This window comes from Eucalyptus grandis, chromosome 11, assembly GCF_016545825.1.
Source record: "Eucalyptus grandis isolate ANBG69807.140 chromosome 11, ASM1654582v1, whole genome shotgun sequence".
Lineage (NCBI taxonomy): Eukaryota > Viridiplantae > Streptophyta > Magnoliopsida > Myrtales > Myrtaceae > Eucalyptus > Eucalyptus grandis.
In genome coordinates this window covers 1,169,803-1,182,956 of record NC_052622.1, presented here as the reverse complement: position 1 = coordinate 1,182,956, position 13,154 = coordinate 1,169,803, and the positions used below count along the sequence as shown (strand labels likewise).

Genomic DNA, 13,154 nt, shown 5'->3' with positions numbered 1-13,154 from the left:
TATCAATATGTCATTAACAAATAATAATAGATAAATCAAAGATTCATCCCCAAAATTCCTAAGCTATCCAACTAACTTTCGAATAAGACACTTGGACCCCTAGAGTGCCAAAAGTTGGCACGAATAAATATTTAAGTGCAAAAAGTTACGAAAATGATACTTAAGTGCCAAAATTGGAGTAAAATGGATTACTTAAGTGCCAATTCAGCCCAAAATACCGACATGCGCAATTTCTGGCAAAATAAGTATAGAACATCGTCGTTTTGGATGCTGATGTGGCTAGATATGCAAAAACAATGTCATTTTGGTCTTACTTCATTGGAAATTGCACGCGTCAGCATTTTTGGTTGGATTTTAGTCGGATTGGCACTTAAATGATCTATTTTGTTCCGATTTTGGCACTTAAGTATCACTTTTGTAACTTTTGACACTTAAGTGGCCATTTATGTCAACTTTTGACACTTAAAAGTATTTTTTTGCTTTTTAAATAATTTTGACTAGTTATAAAAGCATCAAAATGATTCACTACTTAGGTTAGGAGACTCTTTCCACTCATAAAATGATTTATTTAATAAACAAACGGGGTATTCCTTACTTTGAATAATATCTTTTGACTACCTCATGTAAATCCACTCTTTCAACTCATTGTGAAAAACTACCCTCTTGACATCTAGCTATTCCAACTTGAGATCTTGTGTAACAATTAAGGTAAGTAATATTCAGATATAAGAATGCCTTATATTAGGAGAAAACACCTCGTTGTAACCAATGATGCTCTCTTGGAGTGTACACCATTTCGCAACAAGTCTCACCTTATACCTTGATACCCTCATTGTGTTTGTAAATCCACTTGTTTCTAATGATGTTCTGGCTCTTGGGTACTAACAAGCTACCACATCTAGTTCAAATGGAGTGATTTCATCTGTTCACTCATAATTTCTAGCTACCATAACGATTTAGCACTAGCTATCCTCTCAAAATAAGGCGAAAGCTTATATTTTTCTACCTTATCTCTTTACAATCAATGCATGAATAATATATGCATAATCATAATGTATCGGTAGTTCAATTTGCCTTCTTTATCTACTCATGACTATAGAGTGCTACAATTTTGTTAGCTGTTTAATATCACTAACTTTAAGAACCACGGTCTTATCTTATCTTTGAGGTTTCAAGAGTTTCCAAGCTCCACCTCACTATTGACATTGTGATATATCTGCTCTACTTGCCTTTTGTCAAGATATAGCAATCTTGTTGAAGATCACATTTATGCTAATTAGAAAATCAAGTGATCTAGAATTAGTATATCATAGTGAATGGCCTTTGATCTCCTGTGTGCATAATCCAAAAAATAAACTGAAATTCAAACTGAAGTATCAAATTTTTCAAATTCCTTGACTTTTACCCAAATCGAAAAGTTTCAGGTATTTTTTACACTCGTAAATAATGAGGAACTATAAGAAGAACACAAAGAAAAGATAAGCTAAAGGACAGATCTGTATTATTTTATCTGTGAATATATCACGGTAATAATTTCGAGCCCTCCCAGCGCTCGTAAACCCTTTAAGAGAGGAACCGATTGAAGAAGAGCCCGAGGCTGTTCCTATTTGGCCCAAGAAAAGGACAGAGTCTCTTTCCATTGGTCGAGTGGAGGCCCACTGAGTTTAAGTGAGAGATAATTTTTCCCACTTGTCAACGTCCCATTCGTTAACAGCGCACGCCATGGTAAGATGGTGTCGACAATTTATAGTTTAGCGTACGACCTTTTTTCTCTTTCTTTTCACCTGTTTCGTTTTTTACTGCTCTCTCTTTCGAATGTCCCGAAGGCCACAACAGCCGAAGCTGAAACCCACCGGAAAAAATATACGTTTTTTCGAGAAAAAACAAAAAAAAAAAAATATCTTCTCTCTCTACACTCTCTTTTTCATAATTTTATCAAAAAAAGATAATCCTTCTGCCTCTTTGAATCTTCATTACCAAATTGACCATGCCGTTTCGGTCGAACTTGAATGCTTTGCTTTCCTCCTTATTTCTTTCATTTTTTGTCTGTATTTCCTTTTGATGGGTATCTCACACCACATTTGCCTTGAGTAGAAGATCGTTGAATTTGGAATAGTAAGGATTTTTTTTTGCTTTTTATGTTCGTGGCCACAAAATAAAGAGAGATCCGTCAGCTGCCAAATATCCTTTGCTTTCGTTCCAGTTTTTTGGTTTTTGCCTTCGCGGTCTCATCCCTCTTTAGGGTTTCTGAATTCATTGTGGTTCATTTTTCTAACGTAGAGTAGAGAAGTTTCCCCCTTTAATTACCCTGGGCAAATCTATAATTCTTCGACCTTTGATTGTGAAATCTTTATCCTGTGGTTTTTGCTTGTGTTCGAATGATGATAAAGTTCATGTCTGTTTGGAAAAAAAAAGTGTGATTTGTCTTGCAGTGTTTTTAGCTTCTGAAGAACTTCAGTCTAAAGTTTAGACAATAGGAGGTGGATAAAAAGATAAATCTTCAGCTGGTTGACGCTGCCAAAGTCCCTGGTGAGTTATTATTTTTGATCGTTGAGGTATATTTGTTATGTTCATCGCTACGTTTGAGTACTTGCCATTCTAGGGTTGATAACCACCATGTATGTAGGAAGAATTTAATCATGGCGAGAGGCAAAGTTCAGATGAGGCGAATTGAGAACGCGACAAGCCGGCAAGTCACCTTTTCAAAGCGCCGGACTGGGCTACTGAAGAAAGCTTATGAGCTCTCAGTCCTCTGCGATGCCGAAGTGGCCGTGATCATCTTTTCACAGAAAGGAAGGCTTTACGAGTTCTCAAGCAATTCCGAGTACGTTCAAGTACCGATTTTATAATTTCTCGAGTTGATTTTAGATGGGCAACGTGATTGAGCCATGTTGACATTCTAATGTCCAAAATGAGGGCACATGCACATATATACGCTGTGTGTTTGTGAAGTGCAAATAAGAGACAGCATCATGGCACGGTTTTTTTTTTTTTTTTCTTATTCTGCTTTTTTTTCCTACCATTTTTGGTTTTGGTCAAGTGTTCAGTGCTATTCCCCTTCGATCATGGACTAACCCACCATGATGACCAATCTAGTTCTCATTTTCGGACAATTTTGAAAAACAATGACTTTTATTCAAATATCCTAGTTGAAATTAGCTGAGGAAAGGAAGGATGAAACTATAAAATCTTCTCTTTCGCATTTGTTTGAATAGTCAATGCACTGGGGTGTACCTAATCAAATGGCTAGGTGTGGGGGATTAGCTGATCAAAGGCATTCATTGTGTACGCTGTGGCATTGGAGTTGGACTCCCTCTGTCTTAATGGTTCTTCTGAGGAAACGAATTGTTGAATATCTTGCAAGTACTGATCACCCCCAGCTACTTCACATGTTAGGAAAGTTAGTACTTTGTCTTGGGGGATGAAAACATAATTTGATGTTAGTGAAACTAGGGACTGATATTGTTTGGTCCTCTGGTTTTGACAAGTAACAGTTCAGCCTTCCCCCCAATTCCACATTGATATGAAATGAACACGCCGTGTAGTGTTTTTTTTTTTTTTTTTTGAAGTGTTATAGGTGTTAAGGCTGCTTCTGGGGATTGATCTCCATAACTAATTCTTGGGGCATGATGATTAAGCGTATATGCAGTTAGGTATTATTCTACTCAAAGTAGATCTTTTCCAAACAAATTTGTTTGCTTGGAAAATTGTTGAAGAAAACCAAACTTAAGTTGAAAAGGGTGAAGCCTTTCAAACCATACCTTGTTTGATTCAGTTCGTTGTAATTATACCACTTAGACGTGAATTAAGACTATTTTATGTATCCTATGTGATAATAGCTATCTTACAAATCATAAAGATCCATGCTTCAAGTTTATGACCATAACACAAGGCAAAAACTATAAATTTCAACCCACTGGTGGGCAGCAATGTTGGTTCGGCTTTGGGCACTTTATCGTAGAGGTTCCAAGGTCGAAATTTTGCAGCTTCTAACACAACTTAAGTGGAGGGCCATGGTGATGGGGTCCTGTGCTAGCTTCCCCTCAGGTATTGATGCTTGGTCTGAGGTGCATCGCGTACTGTACGGGCCATGAGTTGGCTTATCGTAAGGGAAAGTCGAACCCGGTAGATCTTGGGTGACCACAAAAAAAAAAAAAAAAAACTAGAAATTTCATATGAAATGCATTATATTAGTCAGGAAATCAAATAATGTGTTACCTATCTACCGCCATAATCAAGAAGCATTTCAAATCAGGGTTCATTGAATCGAAACTTAAAGCATAATTAATCTCTCTTCTGAATCAAACAAAACCTGCAAAAGATTTTCAAGTTGATTTTTTAGTGGTACTTTAACCCTAAGCAAAAGCCTGTGAAACCAGTCCTGACATCTTCAACTTCAGGTTCTTTTAATTATAGGTTGCTCTGAAAGGTGAATAAGATTATGGGCTTGACTAGATTTGTGTAGTGGTGCTTTTATGGGATCGAGTGCATTCACCAGTATAATAGATTAAGGCTAATATGACACGACACACTAATCTCTTGGATTTCTTATAAATAGAGTATTTATGTCCAAAAGTGACTGCAATTGTACATGCTTGCCATTTTAGTTGCTCACCATGTAAGTATTCCCTCTTCTTCATTTACCGGGAAAAAAAGTACTTGAAGTCACAAGTTAAATGTTGGTGCAACTGCTTGCTCTTACAATTTCTCTCTGAAGTAGTGAGTCCTTGTACTGCTTCACAGTGATTTTACGAGCATCATGTGCTGTTCTTACTTCTTACTGACATGGAGTGGCATGTAGAATATATTGAAGTATCGGGCTTGGGCAAAAACAGTGCATTAGCTCGCTCTGTGCTCATATTTAAATATACTTTGCGTGCGCACATAATATACTTTTATGATGTGAAATTGAACATTTACGCTAAAATTTGAGAAAAATATTGCTGGCATGATTATTGATGCCGGAGCATTCCATTAATTCAGAACTAGTAAAATTAGGATACTTACAACCAACTACATTTAATTCTCATATTTTCAAGGTTTAGTAAATGTCATTTAAGTTTATGGCGTCCTTATTTAATTATAGTTATTTTCTAGTAAGACTTGTTTTGTCTTTCCTATAAGTCTTTTTGTCTTTTCAAGGAGTCTTGGTAATTACTCATGCTTGAAGAGTTGTTCCAAACTCATCTATATAAGCATGCTATGATGAATGAGGAGGTAGACTTGTTTTGATTCGTAACTTATTTAGACTTTGGCTTGAGAACAATAAGGATTTTTTGTTTTGCTCTTATCTCTTAGATGAATTCCTACGAGTGGCAAGCGACCTATTCATTTAAGTTCTCATTTGTGTTACTTTCTACTTTTCTACACTCTCTCTAGCATCAATTATTTACAAAGTATAAGGTGGGCAACCAAGACTTTTCCAAGTACTTCAGATCGTTGCAAATTAGTTGCTGAGAGGCTAAAAGCTTCTTGCAGAGGCTTATGCTCCCTGCATATTCTGTTAGTGAGTGATGGTGATACATATTCACTGGAAGTCATGCATGATTCACAAAAATGATTATTAATTTGTTTAGTGTTTGATTACTTTAGTTTTGACGATACCTGATTAATTTGGAGAATGTATTCCCAGTGGCTGAGCTCATATGTTATCTTTGCAAATTTTTCAGAATCCGAAAGACAATTGATCGATATTGTAGATCTACAAATGATGCGGCTATATACCAGGCTTGTATGGAACAATATATTCTGGTCAGTTCTCTAACCTTTCCATGATGATACATTAGTTGCATTCGTAAGCACATTATGTAGAGGTTAAGCAAGCTGAGCAGTTCAATTTTGATTCATTTTGCTGTATGTAAGAAAGCAACTTCCTCTGTTTTTTTTTTCTTTTTTTTTCTCCCGTGTGTGTGTGGATTAACATAGAACATCACATTACATAACTTATTTCAGGATGGGACTTACAAAGAAGTCTATATATGAACACAAATGGCAAGAAATCCTATTTCCCCTACAATCTAGTAATATATACTTGTGTATACATAAATAGTCACCTCGTATGCAAAGAATTACGCAACAATCTACTTGCATACATGATCTAATGGATCACTAGAACCACAAAGTAGGGATCATACTTATGATGATGGTATCATTGTACAAAGAGGGATAGAGTCAAGTGACATTCAACTTCCGAATACATCTTTAATGTGGTAAGTTTTCTATTAATGAGAGGGTGTATATATCCACAATAAGTTGCGGATAAACTTACTTTATGCCAAGTCAATTATTGAATTTCTTTTAAATCAATTCAAGTTTTTTTCCTCTATTGCCCTCGGTATTACTGGCTCAATGAGACGGCCCCCTCACCCTTTCTAGGTAAATGCTCCTTATGTGAGGATACTTATGAGAATTAGGGTTAGAGGAAAGATTTGAGCACTATTTATAGAGTTTCCAACTAGGTCTTCTCATTACGGTTAGGCTCAACTCGGCCCACACTAACCAACCCCATATTAGACTAATTAAGAAACCTTCTCTTTCACCTTAGACCAAACCCCATAAAACGGTAAATTACAATATCAATTAATATAGCCTAATTAGGAAAACTCTTACACTGTTATGGTTAGATAAAGGACCTATAATATTATTGCAGCCTTACCACTGTTATTCATGTAGTTTGGCAATGACTGGGAAGCAAATAGGAGAAACTGCTGATATGTATAGAGAGAAAAATAGGTCAAGTTAAATATAACATTAAAAGTGCTATTTTGGTCTTTGTACATGTCCTGAAGACATTGACTGGTCCTCTAAAATTCTTTCAGCTTCTGAATTCCCACTCATCATCCACCACTTGGGCATTTACATCTTATTGTTTTCTTGAAGGAAGTCATAAAATTGATTGTTGGTGTGAACGTATATGTATGTATTTACAGATTGTAATAATACCGAATCGCGTTCTTGATAAGAAACTGCTGATATGTATAGAGAGAAAAATAGGTCAAGTTAAATATAACATTAAAAGTGCTATTTTGGTCTTTGTACATGTCCTGAAGACATTGACTGGTCCTCTAAAATTCTTTCAGCTTCTGAATTCCCACTCATCATCCACCACTTGGGCATTTACATCTTATTGTTTTCTTGAAGGAAGTCATAAAATTGATTGTTGGTGTGAACGTATATGTATGTATTTACAGATTGTAATAATACCGAATCGCGTTCTTGATAAGAAACTGCTGATATGTATAGAGAGAAAAATAGGTCAAGTTAAATATAACATTAAAAGTGCTATTTTGGTCTTTGTACATGTCCTGAAGACATTGACTGGTCCTCTAAAATTCTTTCAGCTTCTGAATTCCCACTCATCATCCACCACTTGGGCATTTACATCTTATTGTTTTCTTGAAGGAAGTCATAAAATTGATTGTTGGTGTGAACGTATATGTATGTATTTACAGATTGTAATAATACCGAATCGCGTTCTTGATAAGAACCCTACTTTTGATCTCAAGAATTACTGAGGTGGTAAGCCATAGAATTCACTATGACAGCTACAAATTTTGCAAGAACGTTAGGGTTCTTATAGTAGCAATCTTAGTTTTGAAGGATCCCGTGGTGGTACAGATTTGTTCACTATGATTGGTTTTATCCATTACTAATTTCAAATTTGTTCAGTTTGTATGGTTCCGTTCACTAGATTCATAAATATCACAATCTCCATATATGTGCAGCGTCTGAAGCAAGAAACCACTGATATGGAGAGGAAGATTGAGCTTCTTGAAGTTTCTCTACGGTCCACAAATTTTGAGACTTCTCTCTTATATATTGTGGATCGAAATGGATTCTTGATATCTAATTCCCTAAACTATGGTACTCCTTTTCTTTTTTACATCAGGAAGCTATCAGGACAATGTCTTGGATCTTGCTCGATGGACGAAATCCAAGAGATAGGGGATCAGCTCGAGCGAAGTTTGAGCAGCATTAGGGAAAGAAAGGTACATGTGTCTTTGGCATATTTGTCCTTTTCTCTGAGCGAAGTGATGTCTTGAGAACTTTCATCGAGTAGCCGTTGTGTTTGGAGGCATGGTTATGGTGAGAAGGGAAAGAAAACAATGAGAAACAATTTCTCTCAAATAACTAACAAGACTGACCATATGCATACAGGAGCCAAAATACCAATTTCGATAGAGACTCTAATCGCATTGTAAGATTGGAACTGAATAGACTAAAAACGTTAAACTTGGCATCTGAAAGGAGAGAATCAATTTTCTCCGAGCATACATTGCGTTTTCTACCTTATAAGAAAGAATGAAAGCACATTTACAAATCACCCTTTTTCTTCATAGTTATTGACCTCTTCTTTTTTTGCCAATAAACAAGGAAAAGATCACGATTATTCTTCTATCATTATTTTTCCTAGAGTTATTTGGACGACTCTATTGTTCATCTTTCCAAAATAAATTGGATAGTTTTTGATAAACCTATGAAAGAGTTGTAAGTGACAAAAAACCATGATAAAAAATAAAATTTTTCAATTACCTGATTTCTAGGTGACTTATTGGTAACTTACACTTTTATGAAATCACCAACTCTTTTCAACAATGTGCAATTATCAATCTCTCTTATTTTTTGAGTAAATTTTATTTATTTTTCCGTAAATATTATTTATTTTTTCTTGCCATTCCTTTAAATTTATTAGCTCTTATATATATTTTCAGATATTTCTTTGTATGACTTATAGACCTATGTTTTGCTTAAATCACTAACTCTTTTTGGTTACTAACTCTATTTGACTAACTTTATAGACTTATAGACTTATTTTTTTGGGACTAACTTGCCAACGCTCATATGGTCTTTCTTAGTGCAATTTTTCCTGCTCTAACCCTTCCTTTGACTACTCTTGAGATAGTGGAAACATTGTCTTATGGTGGAGAGTGACGTCTACTCTCTCTCTTCTGTTTTACTTGCCAACAACTTCAGCAGATCTTTCTTCTCTTTATCACTTTCTTAGTTATAAAATAGATTCTGTTGAAAAAAATACTCTCACTCGTCTTCACCCTTCACTTATGAGACTCGTGCACACATAAATATTTGCCTTACTTATGAACCCAACTAGAAATTACCAATCATAATTATAGGAGTTACTAACTTTTCTCTGATTAAGTAACCAACTAATTCGGTGTTACCAACTCTTCTTTGATTAGTTAACAAGTTTATTTGGTTTGATTAGATAACTGGCTTTTCTTCTCTGACAAAAAAAAAAGTCATCGATCATTTTTTATAAATGATTTCTCGACACTTATTCACAAAAATCGATACTTATAACACGAAATAATAGAATACCATGAGTTTTTTATTATGTTAACCTTGCTGATTTCCATGTACTACTTCTCACTTGAACTATGTTTCTGGATAAGTTGCAAAGCATCGTCCTTTCATTACTATCGTTCATCATTTCAACTTATTTTCTCTCTTTTCTTTTATTCTTACTTTGTAATAAGAAAGGTATGGGGACAACATGCACACACGAAAGTTAAAATATTTCTACGGAACTCTTTTACAGGCTCAATTATTGAACGATCAAATACAGCAGTTGCAAGCAAAGGTAAGTGGACAAATATGATGATTGCATATCTGATCTCATCAGGCGTTGTTAATTTCCTGGTTATATTAATCTAGCAACTTTATTTGGTTTACCTCAGGAGAGGTCTCTGAAAGAAGAGAATGCAAAGCTTCTTGCAAAGGTGTCGCCCTCTTTCCCATCGGTGCTTTAGTTTCCTTCCTATTACTTGCCATGCATCATCACTCTTCTGTGCATATATTAACCACTATCCAAAAACTTGCGAAACCTGCAATAGAATCTCTCAATAATTTTTATGTATGATCTAACAATGCAGTTTTATGAGCTGCTAAGACCAGAAAGAGAGGTCTTTAATGATTAATAATGTTTTTTGCCCTAATGTTCTAAGAGGCTTGTGTAGTGAAGAAGCTTGTTGCTTTTGTCCATCAAACCAATATTAGTAGATTGTGTGCTGTACAGTTTGTCGTGCTGGTTAAATTTGCTGGTCATCAATTTGTCCTGTTTTCTATTAGTCCCGGTGTTAAAACATTTAAAGAGTGCTGCAACGTTATCAATTTTTATGAAAAGGACAATACACAATGAGAGATACTTAATTTCAGGGTTATGTACTGGTATTTATATTGAACCTTTCTCTATCAGTGAGGAGTTTTGTTTTTGATAGGGTAATTTAGAATGAGCAGATAGGTTGAACATCACCGAAGAATTCTATGATCTTGAGACCGTATGACCTGCTTGAAACTTAATACTACTTCTAAGCTACTAATCCAAGTTGAGAAAATTATCACCACACTGATAAATTTACTGTCACAAGATACAATTCTATTTTTCTTTTTTACATGGAATTGTAGACAAACTCAAATCTCTGTGTCCTTCTATGATCCCGCACTTGATCTGTTAAGAAAGTGATGGACTCCATAATGGAAGTTACTAGTACAGAGTTACGAACTCATGCTGGGAAAACAAATTATATGGGAATTGTGATCAAGAGACACAACTGTGTATTGGACTATAGGACTGTAGACGGACCTACATCTGTCTTTTTGTGCTCCCATGACCATTACTTGATGTGCTTGGAAAGTTATTGACTTGAAAAGAAAAAAATCACTAGCACTAAGTTAGTGACCTACGTTGTGAATATCACAATTTTGAGAATATTTATTTCACGGATGAATATATTGGGTTTTCCAACTGTGGACTATAGATGCAGCAAAAGTTCTTAGTGAGCACATTTGGCATACATAGTCACTTTTCGAGCTTTTTTTTTCTTGTCTTTTTTTAGAATGGAAGAGAATCACTTCTAGAGTTGTTGGGATAAATTCAACTTTCCCGGTGAAAATATCACGAAGTTAGTAATTGCCAATGTGGCAATAAAAATTAGTAGCACAATGTTTTGAGTAATTAATGTTGAGGAAAGTACTACCCAACTTACCATCATCATGTACAATTCTATACTTCTAACGTGGGATTGTTGAAGGACTGAAAGTTCCTATGTCTTTCTATGATTCTGTAACCATTAGTGGATTGTTTAGAAAATTCTAACTCGATAACAAAAACTAATAGCCTTTTAATATGACCACTGTTAAAAAAAATTACAACATGGAGTATGTTACTTTCATGAGATAGTCTGTACTTTAGACATTGACTATAGGTGGAACCAAAGCTTGTAGTCATGTCCAGCGTAGCTAGCCACTGTTAGAGTTTTTTTTTTTTTTTTTTTTTTTTTCTGACCATGGAGGAGAGATCCTCATCTAGAGTAAGATGTTGGGAAAGTTGAAATCTCCCGGTGACCATTAATAGATCTAAGTGCATAGACAGATGCTTCGTCACCTAATTAGATCCCATGAAAGGCTTGTTCTCTACTTGTAAATCTCAAATTGCGTTGAAGCTTTTTCCCATTTTAATTGAGTGACAGTTTCCAGGTTCTCCATCACCATTCAATTGCATTTTTTATATTTTAAATTTAAAAGCATTTTGGGTCCTTTCGTTCTTTCTTCCAATTTCAGCGTCTTGCAAATCCTGGGCAATCAATAGCTCATCCGAGAGCAATAGCAATACATAGCTGGAGCAGTCGGAGTACAGATGGTGAGACTGGGTTGTTCATCGGATTAGTAGAGAGTTAAGCTGGTTCACCATCACCCTAATAATACATGTTCAATAGAATAAAATAAGAATGATGGCGATATAACTTGGTGATATCTTTACTCAGCTAGATTCTCCTTAGCACCGACATGGCAACATATGCACCGGATTCATAGTAGTCATTTCCAAGATCCACGAGTAAGAATAGCGAAGGCAAAGAAAGATCAGATTAGAAATGAACAATGACAAAGACATATACGGGGAAGATTTAGCGAAATGAATGAAATAACTTGCCTGCACCTTGGGCTTCACATTTTAGTTACACATTGATTGATTCCAAGAAAGAAACGTCTCCGTTGAGCATATTTTCGAACTGCTTGTGTAAATTTCAACATCATTGGACACCTCTTTGAGGTTTTTAATCTATTTTATTTTTTGGTTTGAGGACACCTCTTTAAGGTTTTTGTTTTTGGTCGGACACCTTTTAAAGGTTGGCGAAGCGAAAAATGGTTCATCCATTGCCTCTTATGATTTTCCTCATGTCGACGTATGCAAACATAAGGGTCATGGGCATCTGAAATATTCTTGAATCAAAATTGTCATGTTACAACATGAGGCTATTCAGTAGACTTGTAACTCATCCCGAACGACAAGGTCGAACTTTTTCCATCTAACAGAAGCTAGCTTCCATCTAAGCTCGTGAATGATGAATGTTCCCAAGGCGATGCCTTAATTGGAAGGGGATTGGAGGGATAGACATTTAAGGATAATAAGTGACACATGAGATGACTAAGATATATAGTGCATCCAGCTTAGCAATTAGTAAGAAGATATACAAATAAATAAGAAAAAGGAAATAAAATTTATGTATATGCTTCCTATTTTTCACTTTGTGTTCCTTTTTCGTGAAAGAAAAATCTATGGACGAGCTTGGATTGGAAAGATAGTGGGATCCTCTCTCTAGCCACTTGTCAAGATTAAATTTGGGTTGGTCTACACCAAGATCCATGGCCAGCTTGTCAGCTATACTGCAATACTAATGTAACACCTTGATTTTCAAACGCGTGCCTATTCCTCGGTGGTTGATAAATTTGTGATGTCCCAAGATGCGTCGTTGATCCATTCAATTTTAATGCACATACGGAAGCAAAATAAGTATCCCTAACAACAACCAACAAGAGATAGAAAAGCAAGAAACATATTCACAACCAAAAACACTTTTATAAATACCTCGGTTTATATACAAGACTAGTCTAAAGACAAAAGTCTACCAAAGCAGAAAAACCTACAAGTCTTCTAGGCACTCGAATCCCCAACTGAAAATTCCGAGGTCTCTTGGGGATTTTGGTCCGCTACTGCACCACCAGGAGGGTCAGCTGTACCCTCGCTAAAATTGATTTCTAACGTTGAAACTAGGACCCCAAAATCCTGTAGGGGACCCTCTTTGTGTCTATTGAGCCTGTGAAGATATCACGCTCTGAATCGATGGGGTACCCTTTGA

At 35.7% G+C, this 13,154-nt stretch overlaps 1 protein-coding gene across 5 annotated transcripts; it reads left to right on the top strand.

Moving 5' to 3' along the window:
• The first annotated feature begins 1,856 nt into the window (after positions 1 to 1,856).
• On the top strand, positions 1,857 to 12,699 carry LOC120286432 (MADS-box protein AGL42-like). 5 transcript variants are annotated; one of them, XM_039304818.1, is made up of 8 exons: positions 1,873 to 2,529; positions 2,627 to 2,824; positions 5,670 to 5,751; positions 7,725 to 7,786; positions 7,889 to 7,988; positions 9,499 to 9,598; positions 9,696 to 9,737; positions 12,566 to 12,686. In XM_039304818.1, the coding sequence occupies exons 2-8, from the start codon at positions 2,640 to 2,642 to the stop codon at positions 12,598 to 12,600; spliced, it is 606 nt and encodes a 201-aa protein (XP_039160752.1). In that variant the 5' UTR covers positions 1,873 to 2,529; positions 2,627 to 2,639; the 3' UTR covers positions 12,601 to 12,686. The 5 variants fall into 5 exon arrangements, with proteins under 5 accessions (XP_039160751.1, XP_039160750.1, XP_039160752.1 ...); XM_039304819.1 differs by having other exon boundaries at positions 1,884 to 2,529; positions 9,557 to 9,598; positions 12,566 to 12,699; XM_039304817.1 differs by lacking the exon at positions 12,566 to 12,686 and having other exon boundaries at positions 1,857 to 2,529; positions 2,631 to 2,824; positions 9,696 to 11,507.
• The last annotated feature ends 455 nt before the right edge of the window (positions 12,700 to 13,154 follow it).

Bases quoted from the DNA above. Each gene is read 5' to 3' on its own strand.
- LOC120286432 (XM_039304817.1), top strand. From the start codon at position 2,640: ATGGCGAGAGGCAAAGTTCAGATGAGGCGAATTGAGAACGCGACAAGC. The intron at 7,787-7,888 runs GTCCACAAATTT...TTTTTACATCAG, and splicing joins CTTCTTGAAGTTTCTCTACG to GAAGCTATCAGGACAATGTC. The intron at 9,599-9,695 runs GTAAGTGGACAA...GGTTTACCTCAG, and splicing joins TACAGCAGTTGCAAGCAAAG to GAGAGGTCTCTGAAAGAAGA.